Source organism: Callospermophilus lateralis, chromosome 9, assembly GCF_048772815.1.
Source record: "Callospermophilus lateralis isolate mCalLat2 chromosome 9, mCalLat2.hap1, whole genome shotgun sequence".
Classification (NCBI taxonomy): domain Eukaryota; kingdom Metazoa; phylum Chordata; class Mammalia; order Rodentia; family Sciuridae; genus Callospermophilus; species Callospermophilus lateralis.
This window is the reverse complement of record NC_135313.1, coordinates 60,133,732-60,160,639: the sequence shown is the minus strand read 5'-3', so window position 1 is coordinate 60,160,639 and position 26,908 is coordinate 60,133,732. Positions and strand designations below refer to the sequence as shown.

General features: G+C 40.4%; 1 protein-coding gene across 1 annotated transcript in view; it reads left to right on the top strand.

Moving 5' to 3' along the window:
• Myo3b (myosin IIIB) overlaps positions 1-26,908 on the top strand; it is a 408,160-nt gene that overhangs the window by 229,396 nt on the left and 151,856 nt on the right. Inside the window, exons 26-28 of the mRNA XM_077110313.1 lie at positions 19,135-19,246; positions 20,200-20,362; positions 23,009-23,089. Of these exons, the coding sequence (XP_076966428.1) occupies positions 19,135-19,246; positions 20,200-20,362; positions 23,009-23,089 (356 nt within the window). The remainder of the gene's footprint in view (positions 1-19,134; positions 19,247-20,199; positions 20,363-23,008; positions 23,090-26,908) is intronic.

The following is a 26,908-nucleotide window of genomic DNA, read 5'->3' as shown; positions in this document are numbered from 1 at the left end:
ACCCTTTCTTAACTTCTTTTCTCTTTCTGCTCACAAAGGACTTATGCCTTTCAAATATCCCTTACTGTTATTTTATTGGGATTTCAGGAGTAAGAAGAATAAATGTATGTACTCAATCCACCATTTTTACTTAGTCATGTTCTGAGTGTATTAGCTGTCTAAAATATGAATGAATAAAATTAAGCAGTAAGAAAAATAAATACAAAAATAAGTTATTCAATATATGCCTTCTTTCTTGCAACTCATGTGCATTTTTTTTAAGGTTTATTTTTACTTCCCTGACCCAGGACATCATAGTTTTACATATCGCAATGCAGGAAATTTCTGAGAAAGATCACTTCTCCTTTATGTGAGTTTTTTTATCTGTAATTCTGAGACTAAATTGATATCTACTGAAGTGAATAAGACCTTGATTTTTTTTCTTTTCAGTGGTTTAATATTTCTATTGTTCTTTTCCTATATCTTCCCTTTATGACTAAAAGGAAGTTAAGGAGGGTTATTATAGGCGTGTACCACCATACCCGGCTCCAGTCCTATTATTATTGTTGTTGTTATTATTATTATTATTTTATTTGTATTCCCTGGCAACATAAGGCCACATGCGATATAAGAGAGAAACTGCAAGTCTTTAGAGAAACTAGAGTCTAATTGTGTGGCTCCATGGAATGAACAGGAGTTTCTCATATTCTTTTGGTGGAGTAATTATCTCAGCAACTTCAGAAACCATACTTTTCTTCCAGTGGTCCTGCTGTCATTCAAAATATTTTTTATTGTTTACTTGGAGCTTTCTTCAGACCTACGCATACAATTATTTTATTTGACTCAGAGAAATACTCGGTTTAACCATATTGTCTGTTAGAGTCAGCTCCAAATTTATTGTGGCTATTTAAAAGAATTAACACAAGATCCCCACAGTTGACCAATTGGTTTTCTTGGATTCTAGAATAATCCTTTGAGACCCAGATATTCTTGCCAGTAGAGGGTCTGGAATCACTTTAGACATCCAGACATTTTTTCAAGCTATTATTTTTATTATTTATTTATTTATTTTGGTATCAATGATTGAACTCAGGGGCACTGAACCACTGAGCCACATCCCTGGCCCTACTTGTATTTTATTTAGAGACAGGGTCTCACTGAGTTTCTTAGCACCTCGCTGTTGCTGAGGCTGGCTTTGAACTTGCAATCTTCCTGCCTCAGCCCCGCAAACTGCTGGGATTACAGGCGTGTGCCACTGTGCCTGGCTTGAGCTGACTATTATTTTTAAGACCTTCATATTTGGACTTTTGATTGTTGGCTTTAACCTTCAGGCTTATCCCAGAGATGTCCCTATGGATGAATCCAAGATGCAGATGTAGGTATCTCACTACCAGATCAAGACACCAACCTCAGGCCTTTTTGGTTCTTGATCATTGATATATCCTCCCTGTTAACAAGACAAAGTGTATAATGAGTCTCTGTCAATAAGGCAAGCCCTGTACTGAGGTGCTGAGAACACAAGGACAGAGAAGCATATTCTTGTCTTTAATATCACTCAGCCAATAGAAAATCTTATAGGAAGGACTATAGAGGAACACGACAAAGAACATCATAAATATTTTTTCTGTTTTGACTATTCCCTACCGTACCTTCAGAACACTAATATGTCTCTCAGTGGAATTTTTGCCTGGCCTTCAGGTGTACTTGGCATTCCTAACTCACTCATCTTTGCCCTGCCTCGTGACTCTTTACACTGCCATTAGAGTGATGTTTATAAAACTTGTGGTTCTATCAACACAGAGCTGTGCCTATTCCTCATCACCTAGATGATAAGATCAGTAGGCAGGGCTTTCCATAACTGACCCCAATCTACTATTCTCATTTTTTTCCCTACTGCTTTCCCTCACCCACCCTAGACTAGTGCCTGCCTGACCTTGGGCCCTCCAGGCCATGCTCAATGGCTGTATTTTGTCTTCTCCCTGGGAAGCCTTCTGCATATGGTGGTCTCCCCTCCTCTCCATCTCTAGCCCAGCACCTTTCTGTGAAGACTGCCTGGACACCAAGATGGAGGCTGCTCCATCCTCTGTGTCCACGCTGAACCAACTTTGATATGCCTGCAATTGGAATGTTCTCGTATTTTTATCCTAACATGTCTGTCTGCCCGACTAGACTATGAACTTTGGAAGAAATAGTAGGCGTTATTTGTTGTTGTATTTCTAACATCTCAGATGCATGGTATCTGGCCCATAGTGTGTGTACCTTGTTTTCTAAATGAAGGTCTCCATTAGTCAGAAATACATTTAACTGTGAGTAGCAGAGAAAGAAATATTTTTAGCGGCTTCAACCAGAGTTTCTCAACCTTGCAACCTGATAGTTGGATATTTTGGACCAGATGATTCTTTATTTCTGGGACACTGTCCTACATCTTATAAGATATTTAGCAGCTTCTTGCCTGACTTCTACCTGCTAGAAAACAATACCCACCACTCCCCACTACCAGCTGTTGTGACAATTAAAAATGTCTCTAGGGGGTTGGGGATAGAGCTCAGTGGTGGATTGCTTGCCTAGCATGTGTGATGCCCTGGGTTTGATCCTCAACTATGAAAAAAAACCCAACACTCTAGATCTTTTCAAATGTCTCCTTGGGGGCAAAATCATCCAAATTGATAACCACTGGCAAATGGGCTCATTGGTTTATTCTTTCATAAGAAGGAATTTAGAGGTAAGCATGAGTTCAAGTACTAGCTAGAGATGGGAAGTCAACAGGGAATAAGGAATTAGGAAACCAATTCTTTGGGATAACCTGGGACTTATTTCCCCTGAAACTACATGGGTGAGAGTCTCACATAAACAGACCTCAGTGTGCCATTCAGATAAGCTAGGCTTTCTGTGACAAGGTGAACAAAACCCTCAGGTCCCTGGAAATGGACTTCGATGGTAGTGAGGGACATGTTAAGAGACAGTACTTCAGGGGAAAATGGACAGCTGGAACACTGTGAGGGAATTATGTCCATGCTTAAGTGAATAGTCCACAGGACCTTCTGGGGCAGCAGTCTCCTGGTGGCCGGCTCTGGGGTAAGACCTCTTACTGCTGTCCTCGCAGGCTGTTCTTCCTGCCCACCTCCCTTTGGTTGCTAACCTCTAATCTCTCCAACTGTGTGTGTGTGTGTGTGTTTTGATACCTTTTGGGTAGTTTATATATTTGAGTATCAGGGAGGTAGGACTTCAGATGACTTCTTTTAACAGTTATGTCACCATTATTCTAATCTTGCAATAAACAAGCAAAAAAAAAATTCAGAAGTGCCTTCTAGAATCATCAAAAGACTCTGAGGGATGGTCTGGTATAACCTCACTGACGGATAGTCTGAGGCCAGAGACGTGAAGTAGCTTTCCTGAGGTCCCATCTCTAGGAGGTGGTGATTTATCTGCCTCTCCAGGTTACTAAAGACTGAAGAGAATTTCTGTGACCACCTCCAGCCATTCTTTGGGGGCAGGATGAGTTCAAAGTGTCCTTGCTACTGCTGAAAGCTTCTCAGCTTACCTCAGGGTATAGACGATTCAAAACCCAAAACAAATCATTTTGCTCTCGTTGCTGACAGCTGCCTTTCACATATTCAATTATCAGCAAAATCATATTTGTCGTTGATAGCTCTGCAAATTTAGCCAGGAATTTGTAGTGGTGATTTGAAAAGTGGATGCAAGAAGTGATATCAATCACATTGTTCTTCAAAGATACTGAGTGGTGGCGGTCAAAATACATTCAGGCTATCTTTCCTGATTTCCCTTATGTTCTACATTATGAGCAGCTTCAGAAACTAACTCAGTCATGGAGAACAATCTACTTATCCAAAGAAACACAGGGAGTCACTGCCAAGCTATGGAGTCAGTGTAAGAAGAATTATCAAAGGGGGGGAAGAAAAGAAAAGATGTTGTGAAGGTGTTGAACAATATCTATTCAGTTGAGAAGAGTCACTCAGGACATTCAAATCAAATTTCCAGGCTACCTTATAAAAATCCCCGATTGAACAGGCATGATGACCCACACCTGTAATCCTAGTGACTCCTGAGACTAAGGCAGGAGAATCACAAATCTGAGGCCAGCCTGGGCAACTTAGCAAGACCCTGTCTCAAAAATACAACATCCCTGGGTTTAACACCCAGTACTCACCCCATATCAAAAAAATCAAAAGCAAAAGCTGAGTTCAAACTCTCTTTTCCACATTCTTAAGATAAATTTCAGTGAGGCTAATATATGGTAGGTAGTGATAATCATGAAGCAGAAAAAAAGAATGAAGATAATAATGAACAAAAGGAAGAAAAGTGGGGAGAGGAGAAAGAATAAAAGGAAACCTTCCAGCCCAGGGAAGATAAATACCTGGCTTGTGGCAGCACTTTATGGTCTAGACCCAGCTGTAGACCAGGCTCCTCAATCAAGGCCTCTTTCCTTCAGAACCTGAGTGTGACTTTGGAATTCCTCCCAACACCCCATGCTCTGGGAAACGGCTGCCCAGTCCATCAGCTGACCTGCATTGAACTCTACATTGACCTCTACCTTATAGCTGAGCACCATGCTTTCAGGATGACTCAAAGGAAAGATTGCTAGCTACTTTTCCTCACACATTTGGAAGAGGGAAGAGAAAAATGGATTTTTGTCAAAGAAAGGAAGAGAAGAAGGGAGAGATGAATATTATATTGAGTATCTGCTTATGACAGGCTTCATGCTAGGGTTTTACATATATCATTGCAACATTGGTATTAACCCTCCATATAGATTAATATTATTCTGATTTTACAATTGAAGACGGTGGCTCAAAGTCACAGACAGTATGTGGTGGAGTCAAAAAGTGAAATGAGTTATTGAATTTCAAAGCCCATCTTCAAAGTAAATAGGACAGTTGTTGAAGTCAGTTTTTTCACATTTCCTCTAAAAATTTTAAGTATTATATAAAGACTATGATTTTTTTCCCACGTTCTTAAAAAGACCCAAAAAGAATAATTTTAAAAGAGGAAAAGTTTATTTGGGGCTGATGGTTTCAGATGTCTCAGTCCATATATGCCTGACTCCATTGCTTTGGGCCCCAGGTAAGGCAGAACATCATGGCGGAAGAGTGCAGTAGAGGAAAGCTGTTCAGGACATGGCAACAAAGAAGCAGCAAGTGAACTCAGCTCACCAGGGACAAAATGTATATCTCCAGTGGTCCACCTCCTTTAGCTACACCATACCTCCTCTAACCACCCAGTTAATCCATTCAAGTGGATTAACGCACTGGTTAGGTTAAGGGTATCAAAACCCAATCATTTCACCTCTAAACTTCCTTGCATTGTCTTACATATGAGTTTCTGGGGGACACCTTGTATCTAAACCATAACAACAATTGAACTCATCTGAATATTCACCGCCAAAGCAGTCTAAGGAACTCAGTCAGAAAACATGTCCATTGATAAATTTCTAATTGTAAAATAGAGTCAGCATTTTGAAGTTTAGCTTTTTATTACAAATTGATTAGTGAATAAACCCGGCCTCAATTTCCAATTCCCAGTTTAATTGTGGTTTTCTTCCCTGTATGTTATTAAACTTATAATGCAATAGCAACAGAAATATTTATTAAATGACTATTGTATACAAAATGCTGTAGTGAGTTGTACTGTATCATAAGGAGTTTATAATCTCAGGACTTCAGATCAGTGTGACTTCTTGTCCCAAGGCCCAAATTTAGGAGTCTTCCTAAGGGTACAATGAATATAATGACTTTTTTCCTCCCTGGCTACAGATGGTGGCCAGCTGTTGTCTCTTTACTCAAGGCCAAACATGAAGGGAAAAAATTAAAATAAAAGGGTTTATGGTAAATATAAGAACTTAATAAACTAAATCTGGAATCTTAAATATATGAAGGGAAACGGGCAATTGGGTGTAATTATCAAATTATCCAGACCAAAATAGCTCTGCTACTTCCATTTTCTAAACAAGAGAAAATTACTTATATTGATTGAATTATTCAGATAATTGTCCAGTATTTGGGGTTTCTGAACAGACAGTCTGGGTGGTCATTGATAGAGAGTGCAAATCCCTCAATGAATATTTAAAACAGGAAAACAGTTAAAACTCTTTGCCACATGATAGGGGATATTCCTACTTAGATGCAAGTGATATTGGTTGAATTTTTTAAATCTATGCTCCTTTTGGCTAGGATTTGGGCCCATTATAATTAAACCATAATGATTTTTAGCTAGTGTTTGAAATTAATTTTTAAATACAAAAATAATGTATGAACACATTTCCTCTAAAAACTTTAAGTATTATATAAAGACTCTGATTTTTTCCCCACATTCTTAAATTTATTTCCCAGGCTCTGCCCAATCACTGCCCCTCATTAAAGTTGCCACTGTTAACTCTTTCAGGAGTTTTACTTTCAGAATACACACGCACATGGAACTAGAGAGAGAGCAAGAGAAAATAAAGCTTTATATTTTTAACTCAGCTTGAATCACACTTCTTGTATCATTTGGCAACTTGTTTTTCTATTTAACAATGTGTATTAGATACAAATCCATGTTGTTCCATCACTCTCACAAGTTCTTTTCAACTCTTTCATTGAAATCCATGATATGTTTTTAGCCATTCCTCTATTGGTGGACGCTGAAATTGTTTCCAATTGTTTGTCAGTGGTGCTCAATGACAAATCCTAAATATTATACACATGTGAGAATTTCTTCAGGGTAGATTCTGAGCAATCAACCTTTTCCAAGAGAAAATGATGTGCTCCAGACACCCCATGTCATTTTAGTCTAACAAAGAGAAAAGATGACAGAGACCAGGGAGCCATTTTCTTTCTTGGCACCTGACTGCCAGGGTTCTGTTTCTCTCAGAGGTTCTCCAGCTTTCTCGGAGAGTCTCCTGAGGAGCTTATTAAAATGATTCCTGGGCCCAACCCCCACAGGTTCTGATTCAGTAGGGGTTGGGGAAAGAGTGAGAGAGGAGAAAATTTGCATTTCCCCCAAATTTCCAGTTGGTGGTGCTGCTGCTGACTGGGAGACTAGGCTGAGAACCAGGATTCTAGGTGGATGCTGAGAGTATCCTGTGAAAGACAAACCCTAGGTGAGCTTCGAAGAGCCCCTAACAGACAATCTAGGGAAACTAGGAATCTTCCAATTTATTGTTCAAGTATAAAGCAGTAACTCAAGATTTGTTACCATAATAATATTGAATCAATGATAAACATCAGTTTTTAAATCACAGAAGCAATTCTTTGAGCCCAGGAAGAAGTCAACACATGTCTTTGTTAGAAGGAATCTCAAAAGGTCATCAGGTCCAGTTGCCTTACTAAAATACCTAGAAATCCTTTGGTAATGTTCTTAATCTTATGAACTTCCCACTAAATTTACTCCTTGAACCCCAAGACAGCCCATTCCATGGTTATAGATGTCTGATCACCACATGTCCTCCCTGCACCTGAACAAAATCATCCTGCAGAAGCTTCTAAACTTCCATCCCAGTTCTTTCCTCTGGGCTTTACTGAACAGATCGTCTCCCTTCTCCACTTGATGGCAGTCAATTATCATGTTCCCCTAAGCCAGAAGTTCTCAAACTAGAGTTGAATCTCCATATGAGCTTATTAAATTATAGATTCTTGAGGTCAACCCCAGAGACTCTGTTTCTATGTCAAAAGAATCCTGTTTGGCTTAGGAATCCTCATCTTCTGTGAAGCCTCCAGGTGAATCTGATGCAGGTGGTGTGCACATGACTGTTGAAGAGCTCCTTCAGCAGCTCCACAGATGGCCCGACGTGAATTCCCTTACTGCCCCGGTTGCTTATGGCTGCCTGTCAGAATACCACAAAATATACTCATTGAGTTTCCCCATCCCAATTTGTTATTATTCACAGCACTTACCCCTACCCCTATGATGTCCTTCATATTTTTGTTTAGCTTTTATATAAGCTTCATGAGGACAGGGAAATTGTCTACATTGCTCATTCACGTCATGTAGCACTTCTGCTCGTGCTTGGTACATTAGTAGGTCCTACATTGCATTAGTCAGCTTTTTCATTGCTATAGCAAAATACTTGAGGCACATATGAAGAAAGAAGTTCCCTTAGTTCACAGCTTTGGAAGTTCAAGGGCATGGCATGGCATTGGCTCAACTCTGGTGAGTGTTCTCTTTGGCGGGTCACTTCCTGGCCTTTGAACAATGGCAGGAGCTTATATGTGAGAAAGAGCTCATCTCCTGAAATAGGAAGCCAGAGAGAGACTCAGGGGTCAGTTTTGGACTTTCATAACAACTCACTTTTCTAAGAACTCACTTCAGGAGACCAGTACTCCCTTCCAAGGGTAGTGACCCTAGGAAGATCCAAGGCCCTCCTGCCAATCTACACCACTTCAAGTTTCCACCACCTCCCAAAACACCGACTTGGGGTTAAAGCCTCCAACACACAAACCTATGGGATAAAAACAATGACTAAGCCAGAGTGTGAACTTTTATTTAAAGAACAAATGAATGGAGGTGAAAAGCCAGTTTAATATAGAAAGTAGTCAGTGGGGACAACATGGTTGGACTCAAGTTCTTAAACTACCCAGAATGTATAATCCATCCTGAAAGAAGATGTTTGTTTAAAGATTTTAGAAATATGAAAATAAAAATGTTTCAGTCTATATAACAATCCTTGGAAAAAATTCTTAGGCCTGTGTGAATCTTCCTTTAGAGGTACAGATGTTTTATATGCACTCAAACTGGAGGTATGAAATCCAAGCAGAGCTCCTTCATTGTGGGTTAGAATTTCAAAAGCATTTTAAAAAGATACAAATCTTTCCCAAACAATGTAAAAATGCAGATGTAGAAGGATCAAGGTGAGAGATGCGATTTAAAAGTGAGAGGGGTTCTAAAAATTCAGTGCTCACTAATGTTAATTTTTTAATTTAAAATGAGTGGTTCTTCTTTCTTTCCCTTCAGAAGTAAAAATAATCATTAGGAAAAAGTAGAGAAATTAATTTTTTTGTGTGTGTATTGTTCATTGTCAGAGAATGGCATTGAGAACAAAAAGCCCAGCCTCACCAGTAATTAAGGAAATGCAGATTAAAACCACAATTCAGTAGTCAGCCTCTGAATCTATGGACTCTGCATCCAAGGATTTAACCAAACTTGGATTGAAAATTTAAAAAACAAAACTGCAGTGATACTGAACATGCACAGGCTTTTTAGTTGTCATGATTCCCTACAATACAATATTTATACAATAATTATTTATATGATATTTATTTTGCACTAGGTATTATAAGTAATGAAGAGTTAATTTAAAGTATATGGGAGGATGTATGTAAGTTATATGCAAATACTACACCACTTTAAATAAGGAAGTCAAGTATCTATGGAGTTTGATATCAATGAGGGTCCAGTGGATACCAAGGGACTACTCTACCATTTTACGTCTTGCCTTTCTGGCAGTCAGTAAGTCTGGTAATTCCTTAGACTCTCATGAACAGAGAGCAATCTCAGACTCTAGTGGTGAAGTTATGTCACTGGAAAATGGTTTGACTTTCTAAGTTCAACATGAATATATTCCATTAATAGTATTTTCTCTTCAAAAGTTGTAAGTAGAAAAGGGGCCCTATTTCTGAGCCCAGCAGGCCCTTTAGAACTGCTTAATAGGATCAGGTCTACCCTGGTAGGACGACTTCTGCCTCCAATGTGTATGCATGCTCCTCTGGCCTGGATATTTGTACTTCTTTCTTTCTTTTGTTAAAAGATAATGTGCAGAAACCAGACATGGTGGCACATACCTGTGATCCCAGCAACTTGGGAGTCTGAAGACTACCAAGTTTGAGGCCAGCCTGGGCAACTTAGAGAAATCCTGACTCAAAATAAAAAGGTCTGAGGATGTAGGCTCAGTAGGGTTCTCCCCTAGTACCAAAATCCCAGTAAGGTTCTCCCCTAGTAAAAAAAAAAAAAAAAAAAAAAAGCTCAGAAAAAAATCATGACTGGGAAACAGAATAAAGATTTATGTGGTATACATTAAAATAATTTATTCATGTGATATGAGAGAACCCGGCAGATGTTATAATCAGTTCAAAGGAAAAATCAAAACAGCACAGCTACAGCTTAAATGAAACAAAGGAATGTTGAAATGCATAGTAAATGAAGACAAAACTGGTTTTCCACAGTGGGGAAGAAGTCAATTAAAATCATCACCAGGCTGGACAGAATTTATTTTTCTACCACTTAACTTGTGTTTAGAAAGAGTTGCAAAACAGCTCAAAGAGGATGAACGGCACTAGAATGTGATCACCCAGAGTGTGTGCTAAAGACGGAGCATGTGGCTTTCCACTGAAAAACAAATGCCTGTAGATGTCCCGGTAGGAGCAGAATGTTGGTTGGGTCCATCACACATGGTCAAGAAGATCGTGACAGCTGGTGCTCACATATAGGAAATCAACACTCCTAAGCCCAAAGCCTAAGATTCCAGATCCCTATAGACAATCGCAAGTTCCCATGAGGCGAGAAGGGGTGCAGCATCAAAGTCCTTTGTTAGGGAGGCAGGAGTACTACACGTGCCATGCTGGGTGGACAGCAAGAGCCCAGGGGTGAAGAGCCCAGAGGAGCCTGGCCTTGGAGCTGGAAGACTGGGTAAACCTCTCGTCTTCCATTTACAAAATTCTAGACTTGAGCCAGATTTCTCTCTTCCTCCTCTGTTCAAAACTATATGAATAAACATATATGTGTGTATATATGTATATATATGTACATAGGGGTGTGTGTGTGTGTGTGTGTGTGTGTGTGTATTTTTTTTTTAAATCAATGATTCTGAGTTTCCTTCCAGACCTAAGTGTTTCTTAGAGGGATCAGCTGGTCTCTTGAGCAGAAAGCCTCGTGAGAATGCTCAGGTATGGAGTTTTGAAACTGGGCAAGGAAGACATATTTCAAGCATGTGGAGGGTTTAAGGTTCCTAGACCCTAAGCAGGTAAAACATCTGTGGGGAACCAAGGGAGAAGAAATGACAGAGGCGGGAGGAAGTTACCCAAAACAACTTTATGCCATCCCCTGGTTTTCACAGGACTTGCCTGTTAACCCTCAGTGGTATTTTAAGAGCTTCATCACCAAGGTTGTCTCTGTCTCCATTTGGTGTCTAAACGACAGCAAAAGGGACCAGAGCTGTATTAATCAGTGTTTTCCAGAGAACAGATAAGGTGTGTGTGTGTGTGTGTGTGTGTGTGTGTGTGTGTGTATGTGTGTAAAGAAACTTCTGTTAATTGATACTGAAATCTACGTTTGCCTTGTGTTAACACAGGCAGTCTGGTTTTCATCTGCTAGTGTTGGCATGGTATATATCTTTTACTTTTAAATTATTTGTATCTTTGTTCATTTTTTTTTGTCAGCAGCATATTGATGTTTTACTCTTTCATATAATCTGAAATTTTCTGTCTTTAAACTGGAGGTGTTTTGACCATTTACATTTAACATTGTTATTCATATGGCTAAGTTTAATCTATTAATTTACTATTTGTTTTTTATTGGTTAAGATTTTTTGAGGACTTCGTATTTCATTTTATCTTTATTGACCTTCATTGACATAGCAATAGCGCTTTGTTTTGTTATTTTAGGGGTTGCATTATGATTTATAGTACACATCTCTTACTTCTCCTAGCCTACCTTCAAATGATATTACATCCCTTTAGCTATAGTTAAGAATCTTAGAATAGTTCATTTCAATTTATTTTCTCTTGATCTTTCTGCTGTTGTGGTACATTTCATTTCTCTATAAATTATAAACCCCATAATCAACTGCTATTATTTTTGTTCAGTCAAGTGTATCTTGAAGATATTTAAGTAATAAAAAAAAAAACATTTTGGCTGATGCAGTGGCACATCAATGATCTGAGTGACTTGAGAAGCTGAGGCAGGAGGATGGCAAGTTTCAGGCCGTCTTGGCAACTTAGAAAGACACTGTCTCAAAATAAAATAAAAAATAAAAAGGTTTGGGGATGTAGTTCAGGGGTAGAGTACCCCCAGATTCAATTGCCAGTAATGTAAAAAAGAAAAAAAAATTAAATATTTACTAATCAGTTCACAGAAAGCATCCTTCATTCCTTCTTAGAAATACCTATTACCACCTAGTGTTATTTTCCTTCTGTGTGAAAGAAAGACTTCCTTTAACATTTCTTTCTTTTTTTTTTAAAGAAAGAGTGAGAGAGTGAGAGAGAATTTCAATATTTATTTTTTAGTTCTCGGTGGACACAACATCTTTGTTTGTATGTGGTGCTGAGGATCGAACCTGGGCCGCACGCATGCCAGGCGAGCGCGCTACCACTTGAGCCACATCCCCAGCCCTAACATTTCTTTTGATGTGAGTCTTCTGGTGAAAAATCCAGTTTTTGTGTGTCTGGAAGTCTTTATTTTGCCCCTGTTTTTGAAAGGTATTTTCACTGGGTATAGAATTTACTTCTTTTAGTAGATCAAAGGTTTTATTCTATTGTCTTCCCACTTACTTTGTTTCTATTGAGAATTCTGCTATCATATTTATCTTTGCTCCTCTGTATGTAACGTATTCCCATCCCCTCTTAGTTGTCTTCAAGGTTTTCTCTTTATCAATGTTTCTTGTTGTTTGTTTGTTTGTTTGGTACCAGGGATTGAACCCAGGGGTACTTAACCACCAAGCCACATCCCTAGTCCCTTTTTATATTTTATTTTGAGACAGAGTCTCACTAAGTTGCTGTTGCTGAGGCTGGCTTTGAACTTATGATCCTTCTGTCTCAGCCTCCTGAGTCGCTGGGATTTTAGTTGTGTACCAGCTTTTTATAACAGGTTTTAAGAAATTTGGATTGATTCCCTTTGGTGTGGTTATCTTTAACTTTTTTGTGGTTGGAACTTCTTGAATCTGTTGTTTACAGTTTTCATCAAATTTGGAAATGTTTTAGTCACTAATTCTTTGATTATTTTTTTCTACCCCCTTTATTCTTCCTCCCCTCTAAATAGAGCTCAGCTCCAGTTACATGTATTAAGGCCACTTGAAATTGCCCTATTGTTCACCAATGCTGTTTTTATTTTTTAAATTATTTTTCTATTTTATTTTTTGTAATTTTTTCTGTTGTCATGTCTTCAAGTTCACAAATCCTTGTTTCTGCAATCCCTCATCTGTTGCTGATTCTGTTATGTATATTTTTCATTTCAGACATCATGTAATTTTTATTTCTGAAAGTTGTTTTTAGATTTTTTTATACCTTCTGTATACTTAACTTTTTAAATATTTGGAATATAGTTAAAATAGCTATGTTAATGTCCTTATCTATAAATTTTAATACCTGTGTCTCTTCTGGATCCATTTCAATTGGTTGATTTTTTCTTCTCACAATGGGTCATGTTTTCTTGCAGGTCAGGAATCTTGATTTGATGCCAAATATTGCCAATTTTATCTTTTTTGTATCCTTACAAATATCTTTGTGCTTTATTCTGGGATGCAATTACATTATGTGGAAATAATATTATTCGTTTTTTTTCTTGCTTTTTAGATTTGTTAGGTGAAGACAGAGCTATGTCTATCACTAATATTTTCTCATTATTAAAGCAAAACCCTCCTGAGTACTTTCCGCATTGTCCTGTGAATTATGAGGTTAACTAAACTGGCTGGTAGAATAGGCACTATTACCAGCCCTGTGTGAGCATTAGGCACAATTCCCTGTAATCCTTACTAATGGTTCTTTCCTCAGATTTGGTAGTTCCCTCCTGTGCCAATCAATAGTCTGCTGAATACTTGAGGAGATCCTCCACAGATCCCCAGGGTTTTCTCTCTCTCTAGTTCTCTCCTAGTATTCTGTCCTGCAAACTCCAGGTGCTTTGATTTTAGCACTAAATGCGTGGTGGTAGAGTCTGAAGTCTGATCAGTTAAGTTTAAGTTCAATTCTGCCCACATTGCATCTAGAAGAGCTCAGGTCCAGCTCTTATAAGAAAAAAATAACCTCGTTGATAACTGATCAGAAACACCCAAAGATTCCAAAATTTCCAAACATTTCTCTTCCTTTGTAATTTAAGTTTCCTTTCAGTCGATATAGAGTCCATCTTGAATAGAGTCCAAGTCCAAGGGCGCTTTCCCTCTTGGCTCCTTCTCCGCGTGGCCCCTCAGTCTTTTCAACCTCCACCCAATCTTTCAAGTTCTGTTCCCTCTAGGGGAAAGCTCAGAAGTTCTTGGGAACCTGATATTCTTTGTTCTGTCTCCATTCTGGAAGGTCAGGGTTTGGACATTACAGATTTTTATGTTCCTCACCTTCTTATGAGTGGAAGCATCATGAAGACCAAGAAGTCTTCCTCTTGCTGAGACGGACCAGGTCTCAGAGGACAACTTCAGTGCATTTAACACAGTCTCTTTTTCTTTTCTCTGTGGTATGAAGGACTTTCTCCATTTGTACTAACTAACACAAGAAGGGAAAATGAGAGATAAAAGTTTCTTTCTCCTCAAAGGAAATATTCAAATTGATTAAATAGGCTTTGAATTTTGGCCAAGAAATTTACCACCACTGATTTGGTAAGAGATGTCTACATTCCAAACAACTGCATTTTGTTGGGGCCTCTTTATGGACTGCATAATAAAATGTAATAGATAAACAATGAAACTTTAAAAACTACCTCTTCTTTCCAAATTTTCCATTTTTTTTTTCATGTGGACAAATTTATCAGTCTTTGCTGGTGAGAAGTAGCATTTAATTTTACCCTTTTGTTTATTTGTTTGTATCTTTCCTTTGCATCAAGAATAAAACTTCAGTAGGCAGATTCATGTCAGTTCTTTTAAAAACTTAATACCTTAGAAGTCAGGCAACTTCAATAATAATTTAGCCTTTGTCATTTATTTTCTGTCACTTTGGATAAGTTACTTCACTTAACTGAAGGTGATTTTTATCATCAATAGAAAGAAGACTTGACATTCTTGAGATCCTTTGTGGTCGTTTAAAAAATATGTCCACAAATTATTTGATTCTCCTCCCTTTAAATGGTAGAATTTAAATTCTCATTGAGTATAAGTTGGACTTAGTGACTCACTTGTGGTGAATAGAAGCATATGGAAGAACCAGGGGGTATGTTATTTCTAAGCCTAGGTTATAAAAGGCATTCCAAATTCCTCTTTGGGCTCCCTGTCTCTCCCATGGATCCCCTGATCTTAGGAAAGCCATATTCTATGCGGTGAAGGTACTCAGGCAGCCTTCTGGAGAGGCCCATGTGGCCAGGAACTGAGGCCTCCTACCAACAGCCAGTGAGGAACTGAGTTCTCCTAACAACAAGCACAGAAGTGAGTCATCCTGGAAATGAATGCTCAAGTGCCAATCAAGCCTTCAGATGACTGCAGCCCTGTGCAACATCTTGACTAAAATCTCATCAGAGACCCTGAGCCAAAATTACCCGATAAGCTACTGCTGAGTTGTTGACTCTCAGAAATTGTGAGATCAGTCTTTAAAACAACACATATGTTTTTTTGAAGCATTAAGTTTGAGGTAATTTGTTATGTAGTAATAGAAAACTAACATATCCTTGAGCCTTACCAAACCTTCCAGTTTGTTTCCATAATTTTAACACAGGAGGATACATTACTCATATTTCACATGTTGCTTTGCCTATTATATTTTAAAACATCTCCTCGAACAGCTTGCATTTCATATAACAAAACATCTTCGAAAACTAAACAACATTCTGAATAGCAATATTTTTTCAGCTGAATAATTACTCTCTTGATGGCTTATATGTTTTAATAAAATGAGATGTTATGAAATTTATCACCTTCCATAGGGTTCTGGAGCAGGAAGAACTCTTAGGTCCTTAGAGGGCCATCAAAATGGATGTGAAGCTCTTGACATTATATACAATGCGTTATGTTAAGAGCATTTTCTAAGATAGATATCTGTATCTTGTCCCAGATATTCATAGTCTTGAGCCCCTCATCCACCACCTTAAAAAAAAAAAAAAGAATTAAGAACCACTAATTTGATTCAGGAACACAAGTGAGTGACTTGCCCATAGAAGTTGTCTGACTCTTAACTCAGTGCTCAGACTCCCCTCTGTGAGGTCAGTTCCACCTATAAGAGGCATCTTAGGGAAGAACTGGTTTTTATCAATGCTGTCATGTGTCAAGACCCTCAAAATAGACATGTACACTTACTATTTTCGCTACTGCCTGCCTCCTGCTTGTTCACTTGATCAACTGCTTCAGAAAGAAGGTGGAATGCATCTCCCCCAAAAGACCCTCTTCCTGGCAGGCCTCATAGATTGGTTCCTTTTGTGTAGCCTTGACATTGAAGCCCTCAGGAGCTCAAAGTGCTACTTCACCTGGTACCTGCTGGAATCTGAACTTACTCCATGGAAGAAACACATTATGTTTCTCTAACTTGATTACTGTACGTAAATCAGTTGTATCTACATTGGTTTTTGAAACTTCACCTCATTGTAGTGTCATTACTTATCTCTTTCTAAACTAAGTCAGATGTAAATATTATCAGCATAATAAATTAATAGATTTGGTTTCAAAAACTGAAAAATCCCAAAGTTAATCCTAATATTTATGTTACTTCAGGATACATTCTCCCTGTTTAAAAATTAGCAGTTGCTAAGTAACATTCACAGATGCCTGAAAACTAAGTATAAATCCTTGGTTGGAGAACAGGAACATAACTTGCATTCCTCTTGCATGTTTCACAGTGCTAGTTATTCATTAGTTTCTCTTTATTTTATTTTTTATCTTGTACCAGGGATTGAACTCAGGGGCACCCAACCACTGAGCCACATCCCCAGCCCTATTTTGTATTTTATTTAAAGACAGGGGCTCACTGAGTTGCTTAGCGCCCTGCCATTACTGAAGCTGGCTTTGAATCCTCCTGTCAGCCTCCCAAGTCGCTGGGATTACAGGCATGTGCCACCATGCCCAGCTCATTAGGTTCTCTTTAAATACCTCATCCCACCAATGGCACTGAGTACTCACAGTGCCCAAAACTGGGCTGCTAGAAGGTGAGGGAGCCCATGTGACAAGCAGCCGGGGAGGAAAGTGCAGGAAATCCTGGTTTTACCACCGCCTGTTACAGCTTAAGCGCTCTGTACATCAGCTTTACCACGACCTCATACAAACCTTCCATCCATCCCATCAGCCTCATGAACACCAGGACAGTCTTTTTGCTATGACCAAAGACAAGCCAGAGAAACCATGATGAAACTACAGATCTGGAGAGAGTCAGGCTGAGGAATCTGTGCCGATGTCCTGAGCTGCCTACATAGGCCCAGGCTGGGCTCCTCCCACTGAGCTCTGGAGGACACCAGCTGTTAGCAGATCCTGGACCAAAGGATCCACCACCATCAACCGTCCCAGCCACTATCCTGGGTCTGAGGACACTGTCCTCCCTCTCAAAGGGTGGGAACCCAGACTCAGAGCCGTGGAAACAGTCCCAGGATCTCTGAACGCAGAAGTATCCAGCAAATCCAGCCCTGTAGCCTAACTTAAAAAACAGTTTGTAGCACGAAAATAAAATTGACTCAAATACTGGTCAGGTATATTGATTTTTCCATAAGCCAAAAGATATGAGTCCTTTTGACAAGAAGAAGGGACATGTTTCCTATGTTGATGATTTTTTTACGAAAATAAAAACAGTTATATATTTAAAAGTGATTTCAGATTAGCAGATTAACCTTGTCAGATGAAGAAGGAAAAAAAATCCTTTGACAAAGGAATAAAGTTTAAGCTTTCAGGAGGTTGAATTTAATAATAGATGGCAGCAAAGAGCAGAAAAAAGATCCTTGAAAGTTTTCTGAAGAAAAACTAAGGTAAGATTTTCTAAAGCGATAGTATATATAGCAAGTTATTTATTTTTAAAAACAGGGAGACTGAAGAAGAAAGGAGGGGCTAGGGGGATGTAGCTCCGTAGTAGAGTATGTGCTTAGCATATGCAAGGGCCTGGGTTCAATCCTCAGCACCACCATGCCCCTTAATCACCACCCCCACCCCCAAAACAAAAAGAAGAAGAGGAGGAGGAGATGAAAAGGAAGAGGGAGGAGAGAGGAGAAAAAGTCTTTTGATAATGATGTCACTCAGGACATGCCACCCCAAAGTATGAGAAAACCTCAGGGGCAGGAAGGTCACTCTGACCTTGTGTCCTGAGGCAGGTCACAAAACCTAGGGGGGATTTTCTGACTTTCCCTGAAACAAGTCATAGACTCTTATGTGAGAGAGATCTTCCCTATGCCCAGATAAAAGGAAGGCTCTCATCTCTAAGAACACTGGAACATACAGAAGAATCTGAAGAAATCCATAGGCCTTGGCAAATGCACCCCCCACCACCCCGCCTCCCCAGTTCACTACCATTTGTCCATACCCTTTGGTCCAATCATAATATCCACTTCTTCATCAAACCTGCATAAAAATACACCAGAATAACTGTTTCTGAGCGTCTTTGTGTCCTTATGAAGGAAAGCTTCTTTGTCACATAAAACTTACTTTAAATAAAATTTGAATTCTTTTCTCTTGTTAATCTGTCTTCTGTTATAAGGACCTCAGCCGTGAACTTAGGATGGACTAGGAAAAGATCTTTTTCCTCCTCTACCATGGTGTTCTTTGAATCTACCCAGAAACCCTTTCATCTGAAAGTTTAGAAGTTCACTAAAATGATGTCATTTAAGAAAACAAATGTGGTTTTGGTGATCACATCAAGAAAACATGCCTACTTTAGTCCTCGATTAAGACATGCAGCTCTGCCCAGAATTGGTTGTGTCAGGCTATGATCATTTGCTCGCCACAGATCACTTTAGAGGGGACTTTTCAAAGCAGAATCAAAATATGTATAACGGGATTTAAATTGTTTTTATAATAGGAATGTCAACGTTTAAAATTCTGGATTTCACTAGGAGATCCAAATGTCAGCTTTCTTAAATGATTAAGTATCTTGATTTTGCATGCAAAACACACCAAGTATTCATTGAATGTGAATTAACAAAGCAAAATTAAAAGGAAAATCTGCACCACAGAAAATGTGAAAGAGCCAAGTTAACAAATATAAATAGTGCATCTTTCACTATCGACTTTGCTATTCTTGTGCTCAAGACATAGTTACTATTAAAAAAACACGGCTGGCCAGTGAGTCCAGAGCAACTCTACTAAATCAAATAATGACTAAAAATGCTTCGTTTTCCTCTTTTATTTGGTAGGTATTATTACTTGGCATTCAGAGCACATCAAACGCCTCCTGCTAGTAAAGAGAGCTGTGCTGCTATCTTGGAAAAGTCCAAATTGGATCACTGGGTACTGGGGAAAACAAAGGTAGTTCTTTCTTTATTGTTCACATCATCCCTGTGTGCTGCTTTCCGGTGTGCCTGTATTTCTTGTTGCTGATATTTCTGGCAAGAATAGCTGTGTAAGGGGTGTAGCTTAGCAGGCAAAAGCCCAACCTAAAAAGGATCTTTGCAGCTCTTGACTCGGGAGCCCAGGCACCCTAGAGGCCAGAGGAGGAAAGTTGCCTCCTCTGTTCTGCATGTAATTTGAGAGTCACTTAGCATTTCTAGACTGACATTTTTGAGCTCCCTTTCAAATGTCCCCTTTTCAAGACTTTGTATTCGAGCACATGTGCAAATATACAAATCATAATAATGGCAGTGATGAGTTTCCTTTGGAGTTCTGTTCGTTTTTTCATTAGACTCATGTTGTGCTATTTATTGCCTACCCTGTTTATTAGTTTCGTCGTGTGTAGGTTTTCATTTGGGAGAACATCATGCCCTTGCAGGATCCCAGGATTTTATGGCCCATCCTGAATTGCTCCACAAAGCCAGCTTTAGCCCAAGAGCTCATAGCAGCACTGTGCTCCTCAACATAAATTAGATCAGCGTGAGTCATGCAGGTCCTCTCCCTCTGACTTCCTCTATGGGCAATGGTCTGTCCTGTTGGTGGTACCTCCATCAGAGGCTGTGGGGAACAGGGAGAGAGAGCTCAGGCTGAGACAGTGGAACTTCTGACTGACACAGGGCAGCCTGGTGAGCACCTGGGACCCATGACACCCCTTAACATCATCATCTGTTTATATCAAGAACCAAGGCTTGGCTCAGCTTGAGAAGGAGACTTGCATTTGCCCCAAGAAGTCAGTGACATGAGCATGTGTCAAATCACTGTAAAGGTTAATTAAATAATAACTTTAGCATTTACCTTAAGAATATATTGGGGTACAGTGGATTTCTGTTGGAAAGCCCATATATAATGCTAAAATTAATATATCCTTTCAGGTTTTTCTCAAATACTACCATGTCGAGCAATTAAATCTGCTACTGCGAGAAGTCATAGGCAGAGTGGTGATCCTACAGGCGTATACCAAGGGGTGGCTTGGAGCCAGGAGATACAAAAGAGTCAGAGAGAAGAGAGAGAAGGGTGCCATCACCATCCAGTCAGGTAAATGACCTGTTTTCATACAGTCTTCTGAGTTCTCACCTTCTATTAGTACTGGGGCTTAACCACCTGTACCAGGTGATAGGGATATAGCCTTGAGAAAAATGCCCCAGTTCCTGGGTTTGCAGATGAGCACCCAAGTCACTCTGACAAGACAGAGGCAGTATGAGGGGCCCCATGGTGTCACATCCCAACCACACCCGCACGTGCCCCGTCTCCCGGAATGACTAGTGCGACGTAACGCTCAGGACCATGCATTCACATCACCCATCAGAGGCTGGCACCTGGAATGTGTAGACTAAGGACACCGACCATCAGGCTCCTTTCCCCCTGCCCGGCCCTGAGAGTGCCTCTGTACACGTGTAGGAGTCACTGTACTATCAACAGCAGCTGAGCTTCTGTGCTATGGACAAGTGGTTGTAAAAACACCAGATCTTTTTCTTTTTCCTTTTTAAAAATTTGCTCTTTTTAGATATACATAACAGTAGAATGTATTTTGACATATTATACATACATAGAGTATGATTTATTCTAATTAGGATCCCATTCTTATGGTTGTATATGTTGTGGAGTTGCACTGGTTATGTGGTCATATATAAAGATAGGAAATTATGTCCAATTCATTCTACTGGCTTTCCTATTCCCATTCCCCCCTCCCTCTCCTTCATTCCCCTTTGTATAATCCAATGAACTCTATTCTTCCCCTCCTGATCTTCCCTTGTTACAGATTAGCATCCACAGAGAGAGTATTCGGCCTTTGGATTTGGGGGACTGGCTTATTTCACTTAGCATGATATTCTCCAGTTTTATCCATTTACCAGCAAATGCCATAATTTCATTCTTCTCTATGGCTGAGTAATATTCCATTGTGGATATATACCACATTTTCTTTATCTATTCATCTGTTTTAGGGCACCTAGGTTGGTTCCCTAGCTTGGCTTTTGTGAATTGAGCTGCTATAAACATTGATGTGGCTGTGTCACTGTTGTATGGTGCTTTTAAGTCCTTTGGGTATAGACCAAGGAGTGGGATAGCTGGGTCAAATGGTGGTTCCATTCCAAGTTTTCTAAGGAATTCGCTGCCTTCCATAGAGATTGTACCAATTTGCAGTCCCACCAGCAATGTATGAGTGTGGCTTTTCCCCTCACATCTTTGCCAACATTTATTGTTACTTGTATTCTTGATAATTGCCATTCTGAGTAGAGTGAGATGAAATTTCACTGTTGTTTTAATTTCCATCTCTCCAATTGCTAGAGATGTTGGACATTTTTTCATATTTTTGGACCATTTGTATTTCTTCTGTGAAGTGCCTGTTCAGTTTCTTTGCCTATTTATTGATTGTTGTTTTGTTGTTGTTGTTTTGGTATTAAGTTTTTTGAGTTCTTTGTATATCCTGGAGAGTAAAGCTCTATCTGAGGTAAAGGCGGTAAAGATTTTTTCCTTTTCTGTAGGCTCTCTCTTCACATTGTTGATTGTTCCCTTTCCTGTGAAAAAGCTTTTTAGTGTGATCCCATCTCATTTATTGATTCTTGATTTTACTTCTTACGTTTTAGGAGTCTTATTGAGGAAATTGGTTCCTAAGCCAACATGGTGGAGAGTTGGGCCTACTTTTTCTTCCAGTAGGAGCAGGGTCTCTGGTCTAATGCCTAGGTCCTTGATCCACTTTGAGTTGAGTTTTTGTGCAGGGTGAGAGAGAGGGGTTCATCTTCATTCTACTACTATGGATTTCCAGTTTTCCCAGCACCATTTGTTGAAGAAGCTATCTTTTCTCCATTATATGTTTTTGGCGCCTTTGTCTAGCATGAGATCACTGTATGTGAGTGGGTTTGTCTCTGGGTCTTTTATTCTGTTCCATTGGTCTTCATGTCTGCTTTTGAAAGCACCAGATCTTGGCCATGGTGGATGATCTCCTTCTCGCTCTCAGAACCCAGGACCACCATGTATGGAAGAGTTGTGATGCTCAGGCCGAGGTGGGGTAGCAAAGAAGAGCTACTGCTGCTGCTGTTGCTGGGTGGCTTCCTGCTTCAGTCAGCATCTGAAGGACTCACCCAGCCCCTTCCTCTGTCCTGTCCTCTTCAGCTGTCTTCCTTGCCTTTCCCCTTCCATGGCCACTTCCCCTCCCTGAGCACCCTTCTTGCAGAGTGCTCCTTATTTCCCTGGACTCCTCTCTCTCTCTCTCTCTCTCTCTGACTTTCATGTTTATATCTTTCTCCTAAATACAGAATATTAAAAGGACCAGTCTATTCCAGCTCTTTCACCACCCCTCCAGCCCCAGTTTCCCCCCATCCTCCCCATGACCCCAAGTCCCGAAGACAGGTTTTCCCTGTGGATTGGAATGCCAGGGAACCACCTCACCTGGTGTGGCTGACCCAAGTGATTCCTAAGTAGAAGTCAGCGTGCTGCGGAAACTCACTGCTTAAACAAACCAAAAATAAATGCCTCCTCAGAAGCATCTTGGAAGCCACGCTGCCAGTAGAGAGAGGCCCCACTTCCCCACCAGAGCTCACGTAGCTCTACTCATTTTGTTTGGTGAGAAAGCAAGAGGGAGGAGGAGAGGCATAATAGATTGGAGGGGGAAACAGCTTATATCAATTCTCTGGCACTTTCTTAAATTAATGTCATTCCTAGCACATGGTTTTATATTTTTAGCTTGGAGAGGATATGAAGCTCGGAGCAAATTTAAGAAAATGAGCAACAGAAGGAGTGAGTCTGCGGCTCATATTCAAGCAGGTAATTCAAACATCATTTTAACAGTGTCCACTTGAAAATATTCACATGCAAATATGTGTAGAAAGGCTGGAAAGCTAATAATAGGAGCCCTGGAGTAAACCAATGGTTCCAGTGTGTGGGGGGGTCCTCATGTTTGTTCTGACACCCCCACCCTCATGGATCACAGTGAGCATTTGCAGGTGCCAGGCTTGACTAAGGAGGCTCTGATGGTCCTGATTTTCTAGAGGAAGAAACTGAGGCACAGAGAGGTGAAGTTACTTGTCCACCATCTCACAGCTTGTAGATGGCATTTGAACCCAGGCATACTGCCGGCTGGACAAATCTCTTTCCCTCTTGGAGTCACAAGTCCCTCATCTGTGCAACCACAACACTGGTTTAGAAGGTCTCTGATTACTTGCAAGACCTGTCTGTCTCTCAGCATTTCAGAGAAGGAATTTCACTCAGCCAACTTTCCCAGCCATCAGAGTTTCCCCAATCCAGACCTGTATATAGCTCGTGTGGTCCTCTGGGCCCCATGGGGTGAGCACATGGTGGCTCTTATGGCTCAGCTGGCCCATGGCAGCCTGAGAACCACGTGCTCTGGTTACTGGCTCATCTGTCCCCTCCCTGACTCTCAGGTCACTCTACTCTTCTGCAAATGGCATGTCCACTGTGGCTGCTAGGCCAATCTCCCTTCCTCATTTGAAGCTGTATATTCCTAATTGAGGATCTGGAAGAAACAAGCTCCTATGTGTGCCAGGAGCATCAGGAACACAAGAAATTGGAGATGGAGTGAGAGAGTCAAGGCCAGTGAGCTCAGCAATGGGGAGCGAGATAGGGTTTCAGAAAAATGCCAAGCTGGAAGCAAATTCTTGAATAAGACAGCTGCAACCTTTCAAACAGGTTTCTACACAGAACTCAGCTCCCAGGATACTTCTCCAAACTGTCTTAGACCCCAGTGGAGGCCTGAAATCTTCATTCAGAATGAAAATATTTTGGAAGCCACTTAAATGCAAAGGTGTAACTTTTTAACATCGTCCAGTACAATTCTAAGCTCTACAACCTCAGAGTCTCAGGAAGAGAACAATTCACCTTGCAGCTTTTCTCTGCTTCCCCAATGCACTACACAACACACACACACACACACACACACACACACACACACAAAATCTCCCATCAAAAGAGGATACCAGGCTGATTTCAGATCTTATGCTTTGGCCCAAATCTCGACACATTTAAAAATATAAACTTGAGCTTGTACATTGGTTAACACAGAGTCCGGTATGTAAAGATCATAAATCCAGTTTTCCTTCTCTGAATATCATCTTGAGAGGCTCCATGTTTTGCACTGTGTAATGCCAAATGAATGCTGCATCAAAGCAGAGACAGCTCTGCTGCATCATCATGGTCTCAGGACAGTGACCATCACATCTGCTCAGTGTAGCACCGGCAGGCTGGGTGCCTTATGGAACTGGACAGGACTCATTTCTTTAAAGTGCCTTCTCTCTTTTTTTTTTTTTATTCCCCAAAGCTTTGCAAACACCCCTCTTCCTGAGCCTCAGAGCCAGTGATCCCAACTATCCAGTGATGTGGGGACACACAGTATCCAACTCTGCAGGGGTTTAGACAGGCATGAAGGTGGCACCAATGCCACCACTTCCCTGGTGGCAGCCAAAGGGAAAGCAAACAATGTCTCTGCCCTTCAGCCAATTCCACAACATTTTGGAATTGGTGTGTGGTTTTGCATTCCAGAAATAGGATGGCAGCATTTGCGATTTCATAGGCAGAATATTTGACTTAAGAATGTTTTCCTCAATAAGCTTAGATTCGAAGGCATTGTTATATTTACCTGAAAAGCAAAGCAACACATTTGGACTTTGTTTGGGGTCCGGATTTCCCAAAGCATGATCTTCTCATTACAAGCCCCTCCTGTTGCCACTAGGACATTTCCAAGTGGAACAAGACCCCAACACAGCAGTCGCCTCAATTTTGAAACCTACAGGGAAAGGCTCAGGAATACCTTAGCATAGCTACCTCTCATTATTTTTTTAAGATTAATCTCTAATTGATTATTTTTTCAATAAATCATTTTATTTAGAATTTAAATTCTGTGAAATGCATTTGTTGGTATTTCTAGTTCTGGATCATATAGTCATTTTTTAAAATGTTGTCACCAAGATATAGTTTTCTGAAGGAGCAGCCCTTGAAATTTAGGAAGCATTTGGCCTACATGCTGCTGCAGAGCAGCGCATATTGAAATTTGTTTTCCTTTCATCTCCTTCCCAATAAAGCAGCCGTGTGGCTGATCCCTTCAGCTTCCTCAGAACTTCCTCTCAGAATTCCCGATCTATTACTGCACATTCACATACCAGCAACAAGCTGCCTTTTCATGCTGTCAACCTTTTTCATCTGAAATGTAAATTAATTCTTTCTGGTATGCCTTGACAGAGATCAAAGTCGGTATTAACCTTCCCGGGCTTTCTCCCTGTGAGGACTGGGCAGCCACCGGTAGGAGCCGGTGTCCCCACCATGGGGCCCTCCTCCAGGCAGCCCTCAGAGGAGGAACCTCTGTTTCAAAAGCTCAGCGTCCTTTTGTAAGTGGCTTCTTCAGGGCTTTAAATTGGGGGTAAAACAATCCGCCTGGCTGATTCTTGAGAGATGAGCCTGCTCGGTTTAATTGTGGGCCCTTCCCTCGGATTCCCAGGCTTAGGTTAAGTGGAGTGATCTTGGTGTGATGGAGGGAGGGTCTGGGCTTCAGACTGGAAGCCTCTACCCAAGCTCAGGGGGTCACTTCTTGCCTGTCAGTTTTTGAGGTAGGCCATATTTGCATTTTCAAAATAAACAGATGCCTTTTAAATACATGAGCTGGTGGTCTGGAGATCTCTGTGGGCCCAAACAGTTCACCAGCCAGTGATCAAATGCTGGAAGAGAAAACATGTGGATAAAACACCCCGGGTACATGAGGGCACATTTCCTATGTGTCTAGCCGTGCAGGTAATGAAGGGCCTTTGTGAGCTGTGGGGAGACCGGGGTGAGGGAACGTGGGCTCCTGTGGGGTTGTTCGCCGGTTTCCTTTGGGGGCTGGGGGAACCACTTTGAATGTCACCTTGGCAAAAAGTGGTATTTTTTTTTTTTTATTATTGGTGAAGTTTGATAATACTCTCTTGTCATAGGAAAATGCATTCCTTTAAATGCCAAAGAATTAAAAGAATGTCCTTTTTAAAATTGGTAAATAGATGAGTTATTCTAAGTAAAAATTAAGTTGTATTTACTCCATTACTAATCTATTACTTTTTTTAAATTAGCTGTTAAATCTCACAGAGTGAATTTAACTACATTCATCCAACTAAAAAAAAAAAAGTGCATAGTCCTCAGTGAATACTATCAAAACAAACTACCTACAGGGAATTTCTAAAAGATCTATATTGTCTCATTCTTTGATTTTTTTTATACCACTGACTTTAAAATCACCCTCTAATTCAGGATTCATTTTTTTTTTTAAAGAGCAAAGTAGTGGGCAATGCCCTCTGAGTAGGTGACTGTGGAACCCTAAGAGCTAGGAACGGAATTTCAAAGAGTGTCTCCCAGAAGGGGCTGGCTTGTCTGTCTCCTTGCCTCCCCTCTTACACACACACACACACACACACACACACACACAGGCAGGAGAACCGCTGGTTTACAGCACCTTTTCATCTCCGTGCTTCTGTGGAAACTGTTCTCCTCGCTGTTCCCCATGGATCTTTGCCTCCTCCCCTCCTGGGCCCTGCCAACAATACAGCCCTCACCAGAAGATAACAATAGCGCCAACATCAATGGCATTTCTCCTCTGATGCCCTCTGG